Source organism: Chiloscyllium plagiosum, unplaced genomic scaffold (genome assembly GCF_037043375.1).
Source record: "Chiloscyllium plagiosum isolate Xiang-an unplaced genomic scaffold, Cpla_swu_hap1 HiC_scaffold_37, whole genome shotgun sequence".
NCBI lineage: Eukaryota > Metazoa > Chordata > Chondrichthyes > Orectolobiformes > Hemiscylliidae > Chiloscyllium > Chiloscyllium plagiosum.
The window spans coordinates 19464968-19490138 of record NW_028270175.1 but is presented as its reverse complement, the minus strand read 5'-3'; the positions used below and the strand labels follow the sequence as shown (position 1 = coordinate 19490138).

Below are 25171 nucleotides of genomic sequence, written 5' to 3'. Positions count from 1 at the left end.
AAGCAGAGTCCTTCATGGTAACCTCAGCTGGAGTAAGAATTGAACCCACGCATCACTCTGCAAAGCAAACCAGCCTCTGGATCAGTGGTGCTGGAAGAGCACAATTTGCCTGTCCTCGGATGCTGCCTGAATTGCTGTGCTCTTCCAGCACCACTGATCCAGAATCTGGTTTCCAGCATCTGCAGTCATTGTTTTTACCTCCTAAAGCAAACCAGCCATCCAGCGAACTGAGCTAACTGACTGTTGGAAATCTGAAGTTGTCAAACTGTCAGTAAAATCCACCATGCTCACAAATGTTCTCACGAATAATCCCTGCCACCCTCACTAAGTCTAGGCCCGTACATGATCCTGTTCCCACATCACACCCACGTATTTGACTGTTAACTGCATCCTGAGGTGAGCTTTTAAGGCATGTGCTTGTATCAAACTTTCTCAGGGCAATTGGGAATGGACAGTTATTGCCAGTAATGCCCACATCCTGGGAATGGTTAACATTTTAAAAACATTCCCAGCTCCAAGTAAAGGTCTCTTTACTCTCTCGGTGGGCATTGGGCCTTGATTATAGACTACAGCTGCACTATCTCTTGTTTACTCATAATCCAAAGCCAACATGTTTGTATCCAAAGCTTATTGACAGCTGCATACTCACCTTCCAGCATCTAAAGGCAAACTAAAAGGAGTGGCTGTACCTCACCTACTAATTTAGGTCCCAGAACCACTCGCGCTTCAAAATAGTTGTTGAGGAAGCTTTGTCTCTTTAAATTGTTTTCTTTGCTATCCTTGTGAATGAGGTTCAACATGGGGATTTTGCACAGCTCTCCACCTGTTCAAATTCAGTCCATCCCCTAGAATCTGTCTTGCCGATTTGCTGGTGTCACTGGAAAGACCCGGATATCCTTGTAACCTTCTTTGTTCTGAAGAAGACTCCCCAGATTCTGAAGTCGGTCCACACACCTGCCTGGACCCTAGTACCACTCTTACAGGTCTCTGCATCCTGTCTAAGTGCTTGACACCTTTTCTGCAGTGTGGTGCCCAGGGTTGAACATAAATCACCAGTTCGTCCCCAGCTGGAGAATTAAGGAAGTCTGATTTAACGTACTTTCTAGAGCCATGGAAAAGCTCCAGCGCCTGAATGGCTCTTCCATTCACTGCTCCTGCAGCCCTTTCCCCTGTTTATAACATCCCTCAGACCCATTGATTTAATGTGTGTGTGTGTGTGTGTGTGTGGCTTTAATTCTGGACCCTGACAGCTCGGGGCCACCATGGCTTGGGGGATGTTGAAGTTAGCTAGTGAATCGTCTCCGGCTGCTACAGTCAACATTGGAGTGAATATATTTGTAATAACCTGAGCAGCTCATCATGCCCATGGTCCTCTATGTGTGCACGGGGGTTTCTGCATGGAATTTTGTGAATAACTTGTTGCTAATGTCAAACCGTCTGCAATCACAAGTCTCCCCACCCCCCATTTCACAGAGTTTGCATGTAGCTCTGCCTACAGCCCCATCTGTGAGGCATTAACATCTGAATGAGTTGCTGCACTCAGCCTGACATTCTCTGCTCCAAGATCAGCCATCTCTGTATCAAAGGGGGCTGAAGAAGGAGAGCTTATTTCTGTTTGCAAAGGGATGGTCCGTCCCATCTGTTCTTTTCGCAGCTGCAGAGTTCCTAAGCACACCGACTATTTTTTTCAATTGAGATGTGTTCTTGGAGTTTTCTTTAAAAAAAGGCGCAAGAACAGTCTTCATTTCTGAAGATTAATCGGAGATGTAGAGGTTTTTTTACATTGTCAGTCTAACACTTGATTCTGCTGTAAACCAGACACCTATTAGCTTTCTGTCACATGTGCTGGTAAGAGTTAGGTGCTCTCTTAAGAGAGGTTGATGCTGGTGAATGGACTGCTTTACATTTTCAGGCAGCTGGCTTCAGCATTGAGTATTCCCAGCTGAGATCAGAAAAAATGAAAGACTTGTATTTCTATAGCACCTGTTGCAATTGTAGGGTATCCCAAAGAGCTTTAGAGACAATGTCAAACTTCCTCACGCTGGGTCAGCCTTATACACACACAGCAGAATCTTATAGGGGCATGAATGACGTGGACTATGGTGAAAAACGTGGTAGAATCCTGAGAGATGTCCAATGAGGCTATACCCAATCTCAACATCAGGAACAACTTGCTGCATCTTTTAGCAAAGTTTCAGGCTTTGAGGTGAGATTCTCACCAGGCAGCACTAATTTAAGGGTGATTATGGTTTGTTAAAGTAACTGCAGGTATCACCTCGTTAATGTATACTTAACTTGGGTTTATTGTAGTCACATGCATCTAAGTACAGTGAAAGGTTTTGCTTTGTAAGCAGTGCAGACAGGTCATAGCAAACGAGGACATACTTTCTGCCATATCATCCACCGCGGGTAAACTAGAGAATTCTCAACATGGACGTCAGTGTGGGTCACCAGAGGACCTCCATGTTGGATACCAGCCATCAGTATCTCTGGGCATGTTCCATGCGCACCCACCATACACATCCCATGTTCATGGCCAACAGCACCTGACTAATGTGAGCCTTGAAGAGCCCTCCTGGCTTTTCTCTGACCCACTTACAGTATGTTTCTGCACTTCAGTGCTAAACCTGAGCACTGTAATACCATTGTAATGGTGCAGCAAAGACCATTGGCTGAGACCTGGATGGCACTGGTGCTGCTTTTCGGAAGAAGCTTGATGCTACTTGATGGATCGCAAAGTCATTTCTGAGGGCAGTTAAGTATCACCCACGTTGATGTGGGACTGGAGTCACATAGGGATACACTGGCTCCTTCGCATTAGCAGCTGCTGAGTTTTTAATAACAAACTGGCAGTAATACCAGAGTTTCATTTTCCTGATATTCTTATATTTTTAACGAAATTAGATTTCTCATTGTCATGGTGGGAATTGGGAATGCCTTCTCTATATTTTATTTAACATCCATTCAGAGGATGAGGGTGTCGCTGCCTGGGCCAGCATTTATTGCCCATCCCTAGGTGAGAATGTGTGCTGAGCTGCCTCTTGCACCCCCTGAATCGGGTAGACCCACAATGTTGATAATGAGGCAGTTCCAGGATTTTGACCCAGCAACACTGATGGAATGGTGATATAGTTCCAAGCCAGGATGGTGAGTGACTTCGAGGGGATCTTGTAGGTGTTGATGTTCCTATCTATCTGCTGTCTTTGTTGTTCTAGATGGTGGTTACCATGGGTTAGGATGATGTTGTCTAAGGAACCTCAATGAATTTCGACAGTGCATCTTGTAGTTGGTGCACACTGCTCCTGCTGAGCATTGGTGCTCAAGGGTGTGACTGACTGTGGATATGGTGTCAGGCCTCTTGTGTGTTGTTAGAGCTGTACTCATCAAATGTGTAGGCAGTGTTTGTCGTGGTCTCGACTTCTACCATGTAGATGGTGGACAGGTTTTGGGGAGTCAAGAGGCAAGTTACTTGCTACAGGATTCTTAGCCTTTGACTTGCTCTCGTAGCCACAGTATGGCTAGTCTAGATCAGTTCCTGGTCAGTGGTAACCCTGGGGTGTTGATAATGGAAGATTCAGTGATGGTGATGCTATTGAATGTCAAGGGAGGATGGTTAGATTCCCTCTTATTGGAGGTAGTGGTTGCCTACTATTTCTCTGGATTAGCAGAACCATTACACACTGTAACCACACCTTCCTGGTTGGGGTTGATAATTTACTGATCAGTAATAAATAGGTTGAAGCAACATACTGAGTGGGGAACCTGGGTGATAACTGCCTAAATCTTCTCTTCTATAGTATCTAACAACCATCAGTTAGCTCAAGTTCCTTGGGCCATTTATAACCATACAAGACAACACCCCTTCTTGGGTTCCCATTCATCTTGATATTTATGCAACCTTTTCCAGTGGCTCCTGTACCACTCTGAGACAGTATCTGTAACCTACAAGGTAGAACTACAACTAACTACTTGCTGATGGATTCCAGATTATGTAGGAGATTCAGAGCATATGAAATGGATGCAGTGTCACAATATTGTAAATGATGTGCATGCTTCATTCAAATATTCACTCACCTAATCGATGGCTGTTCTGAGTCTTGATGGGAGTGAGACTTCACTTGGACTTCTGAAAACTGAGTTGTTTTCAAACTTTCCATCAACATTGTGTCCCTTGGCAGAGACCAGAGCTCCTAAATGTCTCCATCTGTCTGTGTGGCTTTATTTTCCTCTGTTCTTTATCCATCTTTTCCGATGTGGTGGATGTACAGTGTGTATTTACAAGCAGCAATTACTGCACTGCACAGCTCCAGGAGAGAATAGTTTGAGGCTGTGGTTTGCTGACATATATTTTGAGTGACTGGCTGCAATATGTTGGGGAAGAATGGTTTTGAACACCTCGGGGCACTTCCTCCTTTCCATGGCTCATTTCCTTTACCCCATCCACTTGTCTCATCTCCCCATTATCTGCAACATCGCCCCCACCCTGGCTAATACTTTCTTTCCTCCCCAACCACACCACCCCATCTCCCCCCCCCCCCCCCCCCGTCTCCATTCCCAGCCTTGAGTCGCCATGTTGTTTGAGGTTTGGTCAGATGCTCAGTCGCTTGCTGCCCTGCTCCCACACTCTTGCAGTTGAGTCTCCCAGAGTTTGGCTGGAATTTACAGGCATTGAGATTCCTCTTTTCTTCCAATTTCCCTTTTTCCCTCCTTCCCTCCCTCCCAAAGTTGTTCCATGAGTTGAGGTCTCCTCTGCTTCTCCTTGTTCCTAGTCTATTCCTCACAGGCCAGGGTGTGACCATCCAGCCTTGTGGCACTCATTGCTACAGAGAGCTGTGGAGGCCAAGTCATTGAGTGTCTTTAAGACAGAAACAGGTTCTCAATTGTTAAGGGGATCACGGGTAATGGGGAAAGGTCAGGAGAATGGGATTGAGAAACATTATCAGCCATGATCAGATGGTGGAGCAGACACGATCGGCTGAATGGCCTAATATTGCTCCTATATCTTCATCTGTACCTCACCCAGTGGCCCCACACATTTCCTGGCAACAGTCTGTGATCAGAAGCCAGGAATCTGGCAGTTTATTTTTGTTGTGGGGTTTGCTGGGATGGCGAGCAGTGAGGGAATCTCCCGCCCTCTGCTCATTTAAACCTGGACACTTCAATCTGCAGGATCTGAGGCGAAGTTGGGATCTTTCTGTCCCATGAGGCCTGTTGTGTGTATTGGAAAATACACATGCATTCTGTCCCTGGGCCAGGAGCCAGGATTCCATTGTCGGACTAACTCTGACATCTCCTTGGCAACATGTACAATCCGGCCCCCACAGCCAGTCATTCTCTTGACCTGTCTGGGTAGTGGGCTGGGATCTGGACTGCACAGTCCCAAGTCTCGGACTGACACAAGTTGTTTTCTCAAGGGAGTGACCTTTGGCCTCGTGCTTCCAGTAGCTGCCTCCTGTTTGGCAGTTGCCGAGGGAGCAGGCGGATTACACGGGGAACATCCTCCAGCCTTATCCTGCAGCTGACTGAACTGTGTTTCCAGTGAATGAACAACCACCTCAGTCCTCACTGCATTAAAACAATGGGCAGCTGAGTTGTTGATGCCATAGGAACAAGAAGGGGGCCATTCAGCCCTTTGAGTGTGTTCTACCATCCAATTAGGTTATGGTTCCATCTGCCAATCATATTCCTTAATAGCTTTGTCAACAAAAGTCTCTCTCTCTCTCAATCTCCTACTTTAAATTATTCGAGGTACTCCCCTCCTCCACCGCACCCCACCACCCCTGAAAGAAAGACAGCTTTAAGGGAATGAGGCCTCAGGATTGATTTCTTGCTTTGTGCTGAGTACATCGTCATGGCGATAGGGCTGCAATTCAGACTCAACACCCGATGGGGTGAAATGGGACCTGCATATTTATAGCTCCTTTCACAATCTCGAGACGTTCCAAATGCCTTGCAGTCGGTGGAGTACATTTGCAGCCAAAGAGGAGGCAGCAAGATCCCACTGACTGTAAGGTGGTCATGATCAGATCAACTGTTTTAATGATGCTGTTGTTTATTGCGGACTTTAGCTAATTACTTCGGGAAAGATCAGTATTAGCTGGGTCAGCCTATTGTTTCACAGAATTATTACGGTGTAAAAGGAGACTATTCGGCCCATCGTGCCTGAGTCTATTATCTACTGCCAAACCCTTGCGTCTTCCCATATCCCTGGACACTACGGCTATCCAAAAGAAAGTCCAATACACTCTTGAATTCCTCAATAGAACCGGCCTCCTCCACATTTACATATCACTTTAAAATTAACCCCTCTCATTTGTGCTACTTTTACAAGTTGGAACAGCTTCATCTTATCTACTGGGCAGAGCGGTAGACATTGTCTATATAGACTTCAGTAAAGCATTGGATGAGATTCTGCATGGCAGAGTAGTTAGATCACTTGGGATTCAGGGCGAGTTTCGCAGTTGGATGCAAAATTGGTTTGAAGATCAGAGACAGAGGATGGTAGTAGAGGGTTGCTTTTTGGACTAGAGTCCCAGGACCAGTGGTGTGACACGAAGATCAGTGCTGGGTCTACTGCTTTAGTAAGTTTGTAGGTGACACTGAAGAAGGTTATCTCGGTACAATGGGACCTTAATCATATGGGCCATTGGGCTGAGGAGTGGCAGACGGGGAGTTTAATTTAGATAAATATGAGGTGCTGCATTTTGGGAAAGCAAATCAAGACAGGACTTGGACAGTAAGTGGGAAGGGCCTGGGGAGTGTTGCCGAACAGAGATCTAGGGGTACAGGTGCACTGCTTGAACGTGGAGTTGCAGGTAGATAGGGTGGTGAAGAAGGCGCATGCCTTCGTGGTCAGAACATCGGAGACTGAGAGGTGACTTACAATAGGGGTTTATAAAATCATGAGGGGTGTGAATGGGGTGAAGAGCTAAGGACTTTTTCCCAGGTAGGGGAAGTCCAAAACTAGAGGGTGTGGGTTTAAGGTGAGAGGGGAGAGATTTAAAAAGGACAAGAGGGGTAACTTTTTCACGCATGGACTGGTGCATGTATGGAACGAGCTGCCAGAGGAGGTGGTGGAGGTTGGTGCAATAACAACATTTAAAAGGCATCTGGATGGGTATACGAATAGGAAGGGTTTAGAAGGATATGGGCCAGGTGCTTGCAAATGGGACTGGGTCAGATTGGGATGTCTGGTTGGCATGGATGAGTTGGACCGGAGGGTCTGTTTCCATGTTGTATAACTCCATGACCCTACTGTGTTCAGCCTATTCATGAAAATCTCAATCACATCTCCTTTCACCTACCTTCTCTCCAGGGAGAACAGTCCCAATGTCTTCAATCTGTTCTCCACTCACTTTCTCATGTCTGGAACCATTCTCATATTTTGTTTCTGCACTCTCTCCAATGCCTTCACATCTTTCCTGTTGTACAGTACCCATGGCTGCACACAAGTCTCCTGTTCAAGTTCAGCATCTCCTTGCTGTCATACAGTATGCCCCTTTTGATAAAGTCAAGAGCACTGTGAGCTTTACTCTCTTCCCTCTGTCCTTCAATGATCTGTGCACAGGTACACCCAGAGCCCTCTTCTGCTATCCCCCTTTAGAAGGGAAACACTATTTTATGTCATCTTCCTGTGTTCTTCCAATCAAAGTACATCACCTCACCCTTCTCTGCATTCAGCCTCATCTGCCAGCAAGCCACTTCCTCCACTGACTTTTTGATGTTGAAAAGGGCTCTTTTGTAACCACAGGCAGAGCAAAGGGCCTGCTGTCCTTTTCTGTGGGATTTCCAATTTCTACCAGTTCAATAAAGACGGCTGGGCAGTGAAATCCTGGCTTCAGTATCTGATCCGTGTTGAGTTACTGCATCCTGCTGAGATGTGTTTTAATGGAATGTAGTACTTCTGGGTTTAGGATAGCAAAGAGACCGGGGAGAACAGAAATGGACCCAGCCACTGGATCTGTTAATTTGTGGTTTGTGAAGCATAATCAGGAAACTTGATACTAAGTTGATTAAGAGCTGAGGCCACACTGGTGCTGCTGTCTGTTATCAGCTGCATGGGGCTCTGGCTGCAGCCTCTCCACTGGGCCCTGCGTTGTTCATGGAACCAGCATGTGGATGGGGTAAAGTGCAAGCCTACCTCAGGGCAAAACCTGATTGGACTTGCCCTTCTAAGACAGGAAACACCCGTGAGATTAAAATGAGCACCCGATTGGAGCTCCCTGTGCTAGAATTCTGGTGTAATTTACTTACCAGCGAAATGCTACATGGGGCATCTGGCTATGCGCTGGGGGAGGGGGTGGTGAGGGAGGTCACTGGAGGGAGTGGCTGGGGGGGGGGGGGAGGGGAGGGGGTTATTGTTTCCAGTCCCACTTGCACCCTCCCAGTCATTGGGATGGTGCAGCCACAGCTGAGCAGAAAGCAATGTGTCAGGTGGAGAGAGCAGGTACTGCGCTTCACTCCTGCTGCTGCCTGAGGGATTTAGGTCCCAGTCACAAATCACTTTGACCGGTCGCTGTTAACAGCTTTCACTGAGGTCTGAGCCAGACTAAAAATAGCTGTTCCAGTCAAACGAGCCTTTTGTCTGACTGGGATGTTTAAACGGATACATTTCTTCTGACGTCATTGACAATAACGTCAGAAGTGTCTGCTTTTAATGACAGGAGCCATGTTTCATGTAGCAGTATCAATGCTAAAAAGGGGAATGTTTATATCCAGAAGACCCTTCCGTAAGAGCTTTCAAAATTTTTGAATTTTACAGAATACAAGGAGGTCATTCAGTGTTTGTGTTGTGTTTTGTGATTATTGCAATGTAGATTACAGTGCCCTCTCCACATTGTTGCCTTCCCTCAGTACTGCACCGGACTGTCAAGTGCTTGACTGATTATGTACTTGAATCTGAGACTGGGGATGGACAACCTTCTGGCTCAGGTAGAGGCTGAGTCGCACTGAGCAGGTGCAGTGTTTATCCTAGCCCAGCTCTTTTGTGCCACACAGTGTAACTCAACTGTTCAATTACACCCTCTGGGAAAATGCTGTCATTAGTGGCTGTGGTTCAGCTGTCTGGGCCCTGAGCTCTGCGGGAGCCTCCCTAAGTGTCTCCAACCCTCTCCCTGAAAGATACTCCCTGAAAGCCTGCCTCCTCACTCAAGCTCTCAGTTAACTGTCTGGACATCTTGTCATGCACATTCTTGTCCGTCCAGACTGTGAAGCACCTTGTGAGATTTCACGCCATCGAAGCTGCCGTTGATAGTTTGTGGAAGTCATCAACTACAGACTAAACATAGTTCCTGGGGGATGTTGTCTTTGTAAAACAGAGCACATTTTAAGCTGCTGTTTGTTTTGCATGAGACATAGTGCAGAGGCACAGGGTGTTGTAGTGTGCAGGGGAATGGCTCTTGGGTAAGAGGTTGCTTGGCCCTTTTGGGCTGTCTAGGTTCCCAGTTACTGGCGCCTGTTTAGTGGGCGTTTTCACCAACGATGTCTGTCTTGCCCATAACCATTTTTAATTCCGCTCTTGTGTTGCAGTGTGCCGTGGGTTTGCTGTCTTGGAGGATGGGGCGTTGGCACACAACCTTCAGGAACAAGAGAGTAAGTGGAAGCTGACCTTAGGGACTCGATCAAACACCTGAGCCTGGTTCAGTCACAGACGGGCAAATTGTTTACATCCAATTGCTCCTTGGCTGTCTTTTCGAGAGGCAGTGGGGTCAGGGCAAGGCCAAGCTGCGGGATTGACGTAGTCGGTGACGAATTCTGACCTCATCCAAAATGGGGGGCTTATGCCCCTGTCTGGGGGAGCTCAGAGGGAACAGGGCTTCAGGTTGCACTCACTACCCTTGGGCTCGGACCACTGACACAACTGGCAGCAATTCGGACTCAAGAATTCACTCTTGTTACGGTCGGAGCGTCTCAATGTTCATGGAGAAGGTTTGAAGCCATGAGGAAATTGAGGAGCATGTTAGGGAGGAGGGAATTGGAGGGGAAAAGGGGAAGGGGCAGGAAGGAGAGGGCACTGACTAGGAATACAGCTGAAGGCTGGTATCTTTTGGAGTGGCTGGGGGTAGGTGGTAGTCAGGGCTGGTGGAGGGGAGGAGGTGCGAGAGAGGGGCTGAGGAGCTGGGGCTGGATCAGCTTCCAGACTTGAGCAATAGAAGTGAGCTGGTGATTGGGATGGTGCAGACAGAGGGACAAGGTTGGCCAGGGAGGGATTCATTAAAGGAGTAGGCGAGTGGGTGGTGGAGGGGGAAGGGGATGTGTGACTGAGGACATTAGGTGAAATATCCTAATCTCCGTGAAATCCCCATAACCCTGGGTGAAGCAGGAATGTAAAACGTGTGGCCCACTGAGAATAGGACCCGTGTGCACGGAGGAAGGCAGAGTTTTCTGGAGTCAGCTTCTTTGATCAAGGGGTAAAGACGAAACCAAAGTTACTGTTACTGTGTAACTCCCCAGCGATGGGGAGAGTTGTATGTTGCTAACGAACGATGTCCTGTGTCGGTGCTCCCCAGTTGAACAGCACTACGCTTCAAACATTGAGAAGAACAAGTTGGTTCGGCAGGATGTCTGTGTAGCCAAAAAGCTGCAGGACGAAGAGGAGTTGGAGGCCAAACAGTACAGCCGGGAGCACCAGCAAGAGATGTACGTAAATCAGAGGGGAGGGAGTGAATACAGGAGGAGTGGGGTTTGGGGGTGTGGAGGAGCGAGTACAGGAAGGATTGGGTTTGGGGAGTGGGGGGGAAGTGAGTAGAGGAGGGGTAGGGCTTGGGTGCCAGGGGAGCGAGTAGAGATGGAGTAGGGTTTGAAGGGTGGGGGGGAGCGAGTAGAGGAGGGATAGGGTTTGAGGGGTGGGGGGGAGCGAGTAGAGGAGGGGTAGGGTTTAAGGGGTGGGAGGGAGCGAGTAGAGGAGGGGTAGGGTTTGAGGGGTGGGGGGAGCGAGTAGAGGAGGGATAGGGTTTGAGGGGTGGGGGGGGAGCGAGTAGAGGAGGGGTAGGGTTTGAGGGGTGGGGGGGAGCGAGTAGAGGAGGGGTAGGGTTTGAGGGGTGGGGGGGAGCGAGTAGAGGAGGGGTAGGGTTTGAGGGGTGGGGGGGAGCGAGTAGAGGAGGGGTAGGGTTTGAGGGGTGGGGGGGAGCGAGTAGAGGAGGGGTAGGGTTTGAGGGGTGGGGGGAGCGAGTAGAGGAGGGTTAGGGTTTGAGGGGTGGGGGGGAGCGAGTAGAGGAGGGGTAGGGTTTGAGGGGTGGGGGGGAGCGAGTAGAGGAGGGGTAGGGTTTGAGGGGTGGGGGGGAGCGAGTAGAGGAGGGGTAGGGTTTGAGGGGTGGGGGGGAGCGAGTAGAGGAGGGGTAGGGTTTGAGGGGTGGGGGGGAGCGAGTAGAGGAGGGGTAGGGTTTGAGGGGTGGGGGGGAGCGAGTAGAGGAGGGGTAGGGTTTGAGGGGTGGGGGGGAGCGAGTAGAGGAGGGGTAGGGTTTGAGGGGTGGGGGGGAGCGAGTAGAGGAGGGGTAGGGTTTGAGGGGTGGGGGGGAGCGAGTAGAGGAGGGGTAGGGTTTGAGGGGTGGGGGGGAGCGAGTAGAGGAGGGGTAGGGTTTGGGGAGGGGGTGCGGGGGAATAAGGGGGAACAGATTTTGAGGGTTGGACCAGGATACAGTGACGGAGCAAACCCCAACAACGGAGCTGTGTGGAGGGGCCTTTTTGGGGGGGGGGGGGGTCGCGAGTGGCAAAGAGCAGCTCCCAAGTAGGAGCGAGCAGAGTGGGGAGATTGGAGAAGGAGGAGCTGAGGATACAAGGGGCAATGATCCAACTGAAATGTGTGGAAAACACAAATCATGTTCAGGTGGCTTTTTGCTTAAGGAGAATAATATGTGAAATGATTTAATGAGAGCAGTATGAGGAACACCGTGATCTCCCCTTTGAGCCATGGCTTTACCTGAGTCATTGGGCCCGGTTCCCAGCCAAGACCAACATTACCCTCCTGCAGCTAATGGGCAGTGTAACTAATGCAGAACGATCAACTTCTGAATGCTACATCCTCTGGAGCTGAAACCATGCCCTGTTCTCTCCCTCAGGATCCAGTCAGTCTCTCTGTCTCCAGTCACACTCACCACCCCACCCCACCCCACCCTTCTGGTGATACTCCTTCACATCTGATCTGAGCAATGTCCAGACTTGGCAGCTTGTTCCATTACAGTGGAGCTACCAGACCCACCTTCACCTGCCCTGGACTCCTGCATATACAAACCCAGTGCCCAAAAGGTGTCTGTGTGTGTTGTATAGTGACAGGAACCTGTCTGTACAAAGTACGTGCATCCAACAGCAGACACAGCCCGGGGTGGGTATGTCAATTAGGGAGCAGCTTAAAAGGTGAGTTTACACACATCACATACATAGCAGTGAAAGTGGCTGTGATCTGTTTCTCCCATCCTTATTATTAATCTCTGTCACTGGGGAGACAGTGGCGTCGTCAAGATTAGAGTGGTGCTGGAAAAGCACAGCAGATCAGGCAGCATCCGAGGAGCTGGAAAATTGACATTTTGGGCAAAAGCCGTTCATCAGGAAGTTTAGATTACATTACTTAGTGTGGAAACAGGCCCTTTGGCCCAACAAGCCCACACCGACCCTCCGAAGAGCAACCCACCCAGACCCATTCCCCTACATTTACCCCTTCACCTAACACTACGGGCAATTTAGCATGGCCTATTCACCTGACCTGCACATTTTTGGAGTGTGGGAGGAAACCAGAGCACCCAGAGGAAACCCACGCAGACACAGGGAGAATGTGCAAACTCCACACAGACAGTTGCCTGAGGCGGGAATTGAACCCTGAGGCAGCAGTGCTAACCATTGTGCCACTATGCTGCCTGAAACATCGATTTTCCTGCTCCTTGGATGCTGTCTGACCTGCTGTGTTTTTCCAGCGCCACTCTAATCTCCAGCATCTGCAGTTCTCACTTTCTCACAGTGGAGTAATGCCAATGGGCTAGGAATCCAGAGGCCAAGGCCAATGCCACAGGTTCAAATACCACCACAGCAGCTGGCAGAATTTGGAACTTATTAATAAATCTGGAATATGAAGCTAGTATTCAGTAACGGTGACCATGACAACAATCCTCAATTGTGATAAAAGCCTATCTGGTTCACTAACCAGCCACCCTTACCTACATGACTGCAGACGCACAGACTGCATCGACTGAGTGAACCACAGCACGGTTCCAAGGGATGAGCAAGGTCCCAATTCCATACACAAGAATAGAGAGAAACTTGGTGCAAGCTGGAAATTGTTCCCATGTCATCGACCAGTAGGGTCCAGTCTATTGAGGGAGAGGGGGGAGGGGGGGATGCTTTCCAGGTGAGACTTAAGACCAAGGCACCATCTACTCCCTCCCATGGCACTGCAAGATCCCAGGATAATTTCCTGCTCATTGTCAGTTGCTGATGGTGAGACCTTGCTCTGTATAAATTAGCTGACACCTTTCTTCCATTACAATAGGAGCCAGGCTTTACATGTATTTACTTGGCTGGACAGCACTTTGGGCCATGCTGAGGATGTGAAAGGTGCTATTTAAGTGCAAGTCTTTCTTTTGTGAGGTAACTGTGTTGTTTTTGGGCAGTGAGGAGCTGGATTCACAATACGCCAAAGTTGTGCAAGAGGAGATTGAGAAGCACGTGGCAGAGAGCCTACAGCGGGAGGAGCAGGACAAGGTAGGCCTTATCTTTGGAGTATGGTGAATGTTTCCCATTTGCAGTTCCACTGGGCCTGAAACCGGTAACTGTGCTGGAACTCCCACTCCCAGGTGTTTCTGAAATGCCAGTGTATATCCAGGAGGGTGTTTTTACTCCCTCTTTATTCCCAGCCATGCCTCCTTCTGGCACTCAGTTCCATAAGCGTCAATAGCCCTTTCCCTTCAGTCGAGTCAGAGGTCTACAGTGTGGGGAACTGGCCCTACGGCCTAACTTGCTCATGCAGCCTGGTTTTCACAATTTTAACTGGTCCCACTTGCCTGCCAGGAGCTGGTCCTCATGTTTAAGACCAGGTAGACTCTGCAAGCTGTTGAAATAGTGATGTATGTTTGAATCCAATGATCATTTCCCTCATCATCCTTCAAAGTCCATGTATGCACACTCAGCTGCAGTTACTGAATAGTCATGGACTGGGTCCCCTGCTCCCTGGGCCTTGAGCTCAGTGCCCCACGGGGCCTGTTAAATGTTCAGCAGTTTAAGTCTCCACCACCTACTCCACCCTGTTAGAATCCATGGCATATCATGGCAACCAGTTTGAAGGAATGTGGTTAGTGCAAATCTGCTGCTTTTGGCCAGTTCCCTTAGAGTCAAACCTATCTCCTTATGTCACAAACTGGCCCGTATTAGCCCTAACTAGTCTAGACATGACTGAAATCCCATGAAAGTGGGATGAGCAACATGCGATGTAGTCACCTGTTCTTAGGGTTAAGTTATTCACTAATCAACAGCCCCAGTGGCTAGATGGAGTATCCAAAACCGAATGTCTGTCTTTCTGTCTCTGTCCAGCATTGGCTTAAGTCCTGTCTGTTTTCACCAGTGAGTGATGAGCTGACTGGACTGAAATCCAACTCCCTGAGCTCATTCCTTCACACACTTTCTGCCTCCAGATACAACTGTGCTGTATATTTGGGCCAGAATTGGACAGTTTGGAGTAGAGAAGTAGAACTAAAGCAGACTGATGTTTTCAGCTTTCAGACAGGTCAGGGTGCTCAGTGTTTAACTGCAACATGGGCTTTCAGCCGCAGGCAGGAAGCTTTAGTGCTGTGAGACACTGTTCTGATGAAATTTTAGACCAGTGATTTGGCTTTGTTAAATAATGGCTGAAGCTCTGGTCTGTTTTGCAGCGCGAGGGCAGTTTCCCTTGAGAGCTCAGTAGTGCAATTAGTACAACACTCCTTCATCACTGTTTCTGCTAAAAACCCCTTGGTTAACTTCTGAATGAGGTTGAGAGAGACATACAACTCATCCAATCTGTCTGTGATTGAAGTTGCTAAAATTCAGGGTATTCCTCTGATTTTGTTCGAGTTGTTGAACTGGCAGATACAGAATTAAACTCCGGCTCAGGTTTGTTTGATCCCTGGCCTGCTGGAGGGTTTTATGGAGGCTCTACCTCTGCCTTGCCCTGGGGAATGTGCTCCATGGGCCTTCTAGCCAACTGTCTGTCTGTCTATTGGAGAAATATGCGAGCTCATTACCTGTCTCTGCACCTACAGTGGGTGTGTCGGTGTGAGTGTGATTGTTTTACTGGTATAAATGATAACAACTGTACAGCAACACTATGTACAGAATCAGTGAGGAATCCAGTCCCTGAAGCACAACTCCTTCCTGTTTCTGCTTCTTGTGAAAGTGGGGGCTTGCAGTGAGTGCATTTGCCTTGTTTGTCAGTGGGAAGCTCAATGAAACAGAGTGGTGATAGCCCAAGAGAGTTGGTGAAGGCTAAACTTAGAGTTTCATGTTCAGCGGAAATAGGGACAATGTATGATTGTAAAATGAGATTGAATTACATCCAAACGCCCAATTTGAATTACCCACTACTCTCGAATCCCAGATTGCCTGGAGTGTATTTTGTCTTCACACCCTTGGGAGACAGACAAACACATGAAAATGATGCTTGCCACATCGAGAAGCAGTAACTGTTGAAATAGTCAGGTTGTATAGGAGGATCTGTCTGTCTACCCGTGCTGGCAGTGGCTGTGGCATGTATTCCACCTTAATCGCATGAAGCAGTGAGTCTCTGTTCCCGCCCCCGTCGTTGTTCCCTTCTCTCTGCCTGCGTTTGTTTTCACTGGAGATGGTTCTGAAGTTCACCTTAGGAAGTGGCTTTCTTGTGTTTATAGCCAGACCTGGTTCAGCAGATCAATTCCAGCTCCAAAAAGAAGGCTGCTTTTGATTTTTAATTTTACTGAGGCTACCACCCGTGTCTGGTTTCTGAGCTATTGGCCTCCTACAGTTCCCAGCCTGTGCTCAGTCTCTCTGAGTCAGTACCTGGGGAAAGGGGCCAACAAGCTGAACATAGGACAAAGTGTTTCCACTTGTGGGCGAGTGCAGAACAAGGCCCATAAACACAAATAAAGCATTAATGAGCTGTTTTGCAGCAGTGAGAGGTTCTGGACTGCAGGCCGGCACTGACACAAAGTGCTGAAGAAACTCAGCAGGTCTGCAGCATCTGTGGAGAGAAATAGACTCTTCTCCAGAAATGTCAATTTGTGAAGAAGGCTTGCGTTGGATAGGAAACGTGTGCACTGCTTCTCTCTCAACCCGCTGAGGGTCCCCAGGGTTCTCGGTGTTTACTTCCAATTTCCAATTTCACGAAACAAAGTGCCTGTGACAGTGCCTCAACCCCCCAGCCCTGCCTTAAACACTGTGACAGTGCTGTACCCACCCCGTGTCTAATACACTGTGACAGTGCCTCAACCCCCCCACCCCTGCCTTAAACACTGTGACAGTGCTGTACCCCCCCCCGTGTCCAATACACTGTGACAGTGCTGCAACCCCTCCACCCCTGCCTTAAACACTGTGACAGTGCTGTACCCCCCCCCGTGTCTAATACACTGTGACAGTGCTGCAGCCCCCCACCCCTGCCTTAAACAATGTGAGAGTGCTGCACACCCCCCGTGTCTAATACACTGTGACAGTGCTGCAGCCCCCCACCCCTGCCTTAAACACTGTGAGTGCTGTACCCCCCCCGTGTCCAATACACTGTGACAGTGCAGCAGCCCCCCACCCCTGCCTTAAACACTGTGAGAGTGCTGTATCCCCCCCCCCGTGTCTAATACACTGTGAGAGTGCTGTACCCCCCCCCGTGTCTAATACACTGAGAGAGTGCTGCAACGCCCCCCCCGTGTCTAATACACTGTGAGAGTTCTGCAACGCCCCCCCCCCGTGTCTAATACACTGTGAGAGTGCTGCAACCCCCCCTTTTCTAATACACTGAGAGAGTGCTGCACCCCCACCCCCCCGTGTCTAATACACTGAGAGAGTGCTGCACCCCCACCCCCCCCGTGTCTAATACACTGAGAGAGTGCTGCACCCCCACCCCCCGTGTCTAATACACTGTGAGAGTGCTGCACCCCCCCCCGTGTCTAATACACTGTGAGAGTGCTGTACCCCCCCCGTGTCTAATACACTGAGAGAGTACTGCAACGCCCCCCCCCGTGTCTAATACACTGAGAGAGTGCTGTACCCCCCCCCCGTGTCTAATACACTGTGAGAGTTCTGCAACGCCCCCCCCCGTGTCTAATACACTGTGAGAGTGCTGTACCCCCCCCCCCGTGTCTAATACACTGAGAGAGTGCTGCACCCCCACCCCCCCGTGTCTAATACACTGAGAGAGTGCTGCACCCCCACCCCCCCCGTGTCTAATACACTGAGAGTTCTGCACCCCCACCCCCCGTGTCTAATACACTGAGAGAGTGCTGCACCCCCACCCCCCCCGTGTCTAATACACTGAGGGAGTGCTGCACCCCCACCCCCCGTGTCTAATACACTGAGAGAGTGCTACACCCCCACCCCCCCCGTGTCTAATACACTGAGAGAGTGCTGCACCCCCACCCCCCGTGTCTAACACACTGAGAAAGTGCTGCACCCCCACCCCCCCGTGTCTAATACACTGAGAGAGTGCTGCACCCCCACCCCCCGTGTCTAATACACTGAGAGAGTGCTACACCCCCACCCCCCGTGTCTAATACACTGAGAGAGTGCTACACCCCCACCCCCCCGTGTCTAATACACTGAGGGAGTGCTACACCCCCACCCCCCGTGTCTAATACACTGAGAGAGTGCTACACCCCCACCCCCCCCATGTCTAATACACTGTGAGAGTGCTGCACCCCCACCCCCCGTGTCTAATACACTGTGAGAGTGCTGCACCCCCACCCCCCCCGTGTCTAATACACTGAGAGAGTCCTGCACCCCCACCCCCCCGTGTCTAATACACTGAGAGAGTGCTGCACCCCCACCCCCCGTGTCTAATACACTGTGAGAGTGCTGCACCCCCACCCCCCCCCGTGTCTAATACACTGAGAGAGTGCTGCACCCCCACCCCCGTGTCTAATACACTGAGAGAGTGCTGCACCCCCACCCCCCCCCGTGTCTAATACACTGAGAGAGTGCTGCACCCCCACCCCCCGTGTCTAATACACTGTGAGAGTGCTGCACCCCCACCCCCCCCCGTGTCTAATACACTGAGAGAGTGCTGCACCCCCACCCCCCGTGTCTAATACACTGAGAGAGTGCTGCACCCCCACCCCCCCCCGTGTCTAATACACTGTGAGAGTGCTGCACCCCCCCCGTGTCTAATACACTGAGAGAGTGCTACACCCCCACCCCCCGTGTCTAATACACTGAGAGAGTGCTGCACCCCCACCCCCCGTGTCTAATACACTGAGAGAGTGCTACACCCCCACCCCCCGTGTCTAATACACTGAGGGAGTGCTGCACCCCCACCCCCCGTGTCTAATACACTGAGAGAGTGCTGCACCCCCACCCCCCGTGTCTAATACACTGTGAGAGTGCTGCACCCCCACCCCCCGTGTCTAATACACTGTGAGAGTGCTGCACCCCCACCCCCCGTGTCTAATACACTGTGAGAGTGCTGCACCCCCACCCCCCCGTGTCTAATACACTGAGAGAGTGCTGCACCCCCACCCCCCCGTGTCTAATACACTGTGAGAGTGCTGCACCCCCCCCCGTGTCTAATACACTGTGAGAGTGCTACACCCCCACACCCCGTGTCTAATACTCTGAGAGAGTGCTGCACCCCCACCCCCCCCGTGTCTAATACACTGAGGGAGTGCTGCGCCCCCACCCCCCGTGTCTAATACACTGAGAGAGTGCTACACCCCCACCCCCCGTGTCTAATACACTGAGGGAGTGCTGCACCCCCACCCCCCGTGTCTAATACACTGTGAGAGTGCTGCACCCCCACCCCCCGTGTCTAATACACTGTGAGAGTGCTGCACCCCCACCCCCCCGTGTCTAATACACTGAGAGAGTGCTGCACCCCCACCCCCCCCGTGTCTAATACACTGTGAGAGTGCTGCACCCCCCCCCGTGTCTAATACACTGTGAGAGTGCTACACCCCCACCCCCCGTGTCTAATACACTGAGAGAGTGCTACACCCCCACCCCCCCGTGTCTAATACACTGTGAGAGTGCTGCACCCCCACACCCCCCGTGTCTAATACACTGAGAGAGTGCTACACCCCCACACCCCGTGTCTAATACACTGAGAGAGTGCTACACCCCCACCCCCCCCGTGTCTAATACACTGAGAGAGTGCTGCACCCCCACCCCCCCTGTGTCTAATACACTGTGAGAGTGCTGCACCCCCCCCCATGTCTAATACACTGTGAGAGTGCTACACCCCCACACCCCGTGTCTAATACACTGTGAGAGTGCTACACCCCCACACCCCCCGTGTCTAATACACTGTGAGAGTGCTGCAACCCCCCCTTTTCTAATACACTGTGAGAGTGCTGCACCCCCCCCCGTGTCTAATACACTGTGAGAGTGCTACACCCCCACACCCCGTGTCTAATACACTGTGAGAGTGCTGCAACGCCTCCCCCCGTGTCTAATACACTGTGAGAGTGCTGCAACCCCCCCTTTTCTAATACACTGTGAGAGTGCTGCACCCCCACCCCCCGTGTCTAATACACTGTGAGAGTGCTGCACCCCCCCCCGTGTCTAATACACTGTGAGAGTGCTGCACCCCCCCCGTGTCTAATACACTGTGAGAGTGCTGCACCCCCCCGTGTCTAATACACTGTGAGAGTGCTGCACCCCCCCCGTGTCTAATACACTGTGAGAGTGCTGCACCCCCCCGTGTCTAATACACTGTGAGAGTGCTGCACCCCCCCCCGTGTCTAATACACTGTGAGAGTGCTGCACCCCCCCGTGTCTAATACACTGAGAGAGTGCTGCAACGCCTCCCCCCGTGTCTAATACACTGTGAGAGTGCTGCAACCCCCCCTTTTCTAATACACTGTGAGAGTGCTGCACCCCCACGTGTCTAATACACTGAGAGTGCTGCACCCCCCCCCGTGTCTAATACACTGAGAGAGTGCTGCAACGCCTCCCCCCGTGTCTAATACACTGTGAGAGTGCTGCACCGCCCCCCGTGTCTAATACACTGAGAGAGTGCTGCAACGCCTCCCCCCGTGTCTAATACACTGTGAGAGTGCTGCAACCCCCCCTTTTCTAATACACTGTGAGAGTGCTGCACCCCCCCCGTGTCTAATACACTGTGAGAGTGCTGCACCCCCCCCGTGTCTAATACACTGTGAGAGTGCTGCACCCCCCCGTGTCTAATACACTGTGAGAGTGCTGCACCCCCCCCGTGTCTAATACACTGTGAGAGTGCTGCACCCCCCCGTGTCTAATACACTGTGAGAGTGCTGCACCCCCCCGTGTCTAATACACTGTGAGAGTGCTGCACCCCCCCCCGTGTCTAATACACTGTGAGAGTGCTGCACCCCCCCGTGTCTAATACACTGTGAGAGTGCTGCAACCCCCCCTTTTCTAATACACTGTGAGAGTGCTGCACCCCCACGTGTCTAATACACTGAGAGTGCTGCACCCCCCCCCCGTGTCTAATACACTGAGAGAGTGCTGCAACGCCTCCCCCCGTGTCTAATACACTGTGAGAGTGCTGCACCGCCCCCCGTGTCTAATACACTGAGAGAGTGCTGCAACGCCTCCCCCCGTGTCTAATACACTGAGAGTCTTGTACCCCCCTCGTATCTAATACACAGTGAGAGTGCTGCCCCCCCGTGTCTAATACCCTGCCTCATCCCCTACACACACTCCCTGCCTCACCCCTACACACACTCCCTGCCTCACCCCTACACACACTCCCTGCCTCACCCCTACACACACTCCCTGCCTCATCCCCTACACACACTCCCTGCCTCACCCCTACACACACCCCTGCCTCATCTCCCCCCCCCCCCACACACCCCCACCTCATCCCCCCCCCACACACCCCCACCTCACCCGCCCCACACCCCCACCTCACCCACCCCACACCCCCACCTCACCCCCCACACACCCCCACCTCACCCCCCCACACATCCCCACCTCACCCCCCCAACACATCCCCACCTCACCCCTACACACACACACCCACCTCACCCCTACACACACTCCCCACCTCACCCCTACACACACTCCCCACCTCACCCCTACACACACTCCCCACCTCACCCCTACACACACTCCCCACCTCACCCCTACACACACTCCCCACCTCACCCCTACACACACTCCCCACCTCACCCCTACACACACTCCCCACCTCACCCCTACACACACTCCCCACCTCACCCCTACACACACTCCCCACCTCACCCCTACACACACTCCCCACCTCACCCCTACACACACTCCCCACCTCACCCCTACACACACACCCCCACCTCACCCCTACACACACACCCCCACCTCACCCCTACACATCTACACTCCCCACCTCACCCCTACACACACTCCCCACCTCACCCCTACACACACTCCCCACCTCACCCCTACACACACTCCCCACCTCACCCCTACACACACTCCCCACCTCACCCCTACACACACTCCCCACCTCACCCCTACACACACTCCCCACCTCACCCCTACACACACTCCCCACCTCACCCCTACACACACTCCCCACCTCACCCCTACACACACTCCCCACCTCACCCCTACACACACTCCCCACCTCACCCCTACACACACTCCCCACCTCACCCCTACACACACACCCCCACCTCACCCCTACACACACACCCCCACCTCACCCCTACACATCTACACTCCCCACCTCACCCCTACACACACTCCCCACCTCACCCCTACACACACTCCCCACCTCACCCCTACACACACTCCCCACCTCACCCACACCCCCCCACCTCACCCACACCCCCACCTCACCCACACACCCCCACCTCACCCACACACCCCCCACCTCACCCACACACCCCCCACCTCACCCACACACCCCCCACCTCACCCACACACCCCCCACCTCGCCCCTACACACACACGCCCCTACACACACACACCCCTACCTCTCCCCTACACACACACACCCCTACCTCTCCCCTACACACACACACCCCCGCCTCATCCCCACAGACCCCCACCTCACCCCTACCCCTACACACACTCCCCACCTCACCCTCACACAACCCTCATCTCACCCCTACATCAAACCCCAAATCACCCCTACAAACACACCCCCACCTCATCCACACAGACACACCCCCCGCCTCACCCACACTCTCTGCTTCCCCCTTCCCCTTCCTGCCCACCTCCACCTCACATGGGGTGTTGGTGGATGGTTCGGATGGTCTCGGAGGGGTGTGGGTGGGTGTCTGTGTGGGGGGATGGGCTGGGAGGGGAGAGTAGGGGTGTCTCTGTGGAAGGTGTCAGGGCTGGGAGCCGGGGGTGGGTGGGGTGGAGTGGGAGGTTTGGGCTGTGTGTCGACAGACAGGGCTGTATCGATGTGCCTGGGGCTGGGGGTCTCATTGAAAACTCGGTCTCTGCGATAATGCTGATATTGCAGTTCCATAGAGATACTCGACGGAGACATGATAGATATACAACTCCTCATCCTGACGCTATAGCATCACACCCTTACTCAGACCCTTTCTCCTCTTGGTGCTGATGCTGCTGGGCCACTCAATGCAACTCCTGGATTCAGTGACAAAATTAATCCCGTCCTCCTCGGCTTGGCTCTTTGAGATCATCTCTGGCTGCAGTATGCCCTTGTCCTCTGAGAGGGAATCAGTCCTGACCTTGCCTTACATGGACCTTTTTTAGATTAGATTACTTACAGTGTGGAAACAGGCCCTTCGGCCCAACAAGTCCACACCGCCCCGCCGAAGCGCAACCCACCCATACCCCTACATTTACTCCTTACCTAACACTACGGGCAATTTAGCATGGCCAATTCACCTGACCCTGCACATCTTTGGACTGTGGGAGGAAACCGGAGCACCCGGAGGAACCCACGCCGACACGGGGAGAACGTGCAAACTCCACACAGTCAGTCGCCTGAGGCAGGAATTGAACCCAGGTCTCTGGCGCTGTGAGGCCACCGTGCTGCCCAAAATCTTTCACTCTTGCTGAATGTCTTCCAATTGATCCACCCCCCGTCCCTCCCCTCCCCCCCCCCCGTCCCTCTCCCCCCCCCCGTCCCTCCCCTCCCCTCCCCCCACCGTCCCTCCCCTCCCCCACCGTCCCTCCCCTCCCCCCACCGTCCCTTTCCCCTTCTGAAAGTGCTGACTCTCACTGAGGCTCCCTGGCTATTTCCCCAGGACCTGTGCAGACAGAGCCTGAAAGCTGCTTTACACGCCAGCTCGTTTCGGATCTCTCTTGATGTCTATATTCGGGAACATTGATCAGGAGCAGCTGCTTGTTTGGCTGCTCCGAGAATCAGGGAGAGAACCCAAAGTCTTTTAGCTCCGCGCTGCACAGTCAGCAACTGGGTTTGAAAAGGCTGACCATTTTTATTTTAATATCGGAGTGTAGGTGTGGGAGGAAATACTGAAAGGAACTTGGCATGTCCAGTTTACCCAGAAACCCAATAAAATGTCTATTGTTTTGAGTAAAAGTGATTTAAGATGTGGAGGATGGAGTCATGGTAATGGTTTGAACCTGTTTAAGCTTTCATTCTGAATTGGTAACTGTTTCTAATTGTAGAACAGCTGTAAAAACAACCCCCCCCCCCCCCCCCCCTGCCGGTCTGCACTTTAAACAACATGCCTCAGCAGGAGAGACATTTCCAATAGGCCATGGATTTGCCACCATTAACTGTTTAAAAATCAACATGAAATGATGGAGTGCAGAGAGGGCGATATCAGCACAGGCTACAGACAGGATCTAGTTTCCAACTAATTTCCTTCATTTTGTTACTTCTTGACGTGACTATTCCAACATTTTCCTGGCCGGCCTCCCATTTTCCAATCTCCATGAACTGAGCTCATGCACAAGCTAACTCAGAACAAGTCCCATTCACATGTTACCCCGTGCTCAATCTTTCACATTGACTCTGAATTTTTAAAATTCACAACCTCAAGCCTTGTCCTAACTCTGCATTGAAATCTCTGCAGTCCTTCCATTCCAGCCCCAGCTTTATTGGGAGGCCCTGTCTTCAACTCTCAAAAGGCTTTATCTCTGGAATCCCCTCCTTCTATTTCTTCATTTCTCTCCGTCTCCTCTCATCTCTGTTAAGATGCTCTTTAAAATAAATCCCATCTGGTCTTAGATCTCTTGGTGGCAATTGTCTGACATTCATGAGAAGAGCTTTGGGACATTTTACGGAGGTAAGGATGCTATACAAATGGAAGTGTTAGTTGTACGCACTATATCACACAGACTGATGCCGATACAGCATGTGTGAAAGACTGAGATTATCCTCTAGGAAATAAATTTCCCCTGAATTCTGTTGGCTCTCCCCGTGTTTTAACCGTTATCTGAACCTTTAGAATTATGAAGGGATGTTGGCCAGAAAGAGGCCATTTAGCCCACTTGTCTGTACTGACTCTCCAAATGGTCCTGCGGTGCTGCAACTTTCTCTTTTTGGAAGTTTTAATGTGACTGCCCCTGAATTCCTCTGCTCCGTTTTCCAGATTGTGGCAACTTGTGTAAAATATTCTTCTGCCCAATTACCTTAACTGTTCTGACTTGTCGATGTAGCCCGAGCTCCCCATTCCTCAGCGGTCTCTTTGAAGGTGTGAAACTTGCTGTGAAGGTTTGAAGAGTTGGATTTACCCATGGGCACGCTGGCAGGGGCTCGCGTTGCAGTGTCCAGTCAGGCTGCTGGAAGCTAGCCAGATGCTGGAGCCAGATGTTTGTGTCGGGAAGGTTCCTGTCTCCAAGCAGGGACCTGGAGCCAAGAAACCCCCTGCTGTCTGTCTGACAAATAATCTGTAAACATTCCAAACACATGATGGTTACACTTGAGTTAACCTTTAAACGAGCAATACTGGAACTGGTTAGTGCAATGAGCAGCTCATGTATTGGCTCAGATGCCAGGTTAGTGGAATGAGCACTTTGATTTGATCTAGCCTTTGATTTGATTTATTAATGTCTCATACCCAGGTACAATAAAACGTTTCATCTTGCGTGCACTACAAGCAGATCATACCATACAAAGTGAACATTG

General features: G+C 51.3%; 1 protein-coding gene across 5 annotated transcripts in view; it reads left to right on the top strand.

The window, feature by feature from the left end:
* Positions 1–25171, top strand: part of LOC122540356 (coiled-coil domain-containing protein 50-like) — a 48205-nt gene that overhangs the window by 5664 nt on the left and 17370 nt on the right. For all 5 annotated transcript variants that reach the window (XM_087980428.1, XM_087980424.1, XM_043675958.2 and 2 more), the window contains exons 3-5: positions 9529–9591; positions 10509–10638; positions 13599–13689. In XM_087980428.1, the coding sequence (XP_087836554.1) occupies positions 9529–9591; positions 10509–10638; positions 13599–13689 (284 nt within the window). The remainder of the gene's footprint in view (positions 1–9528; positions 9592–10508; positions 10639–13598; positions 13690–25171) is intronic.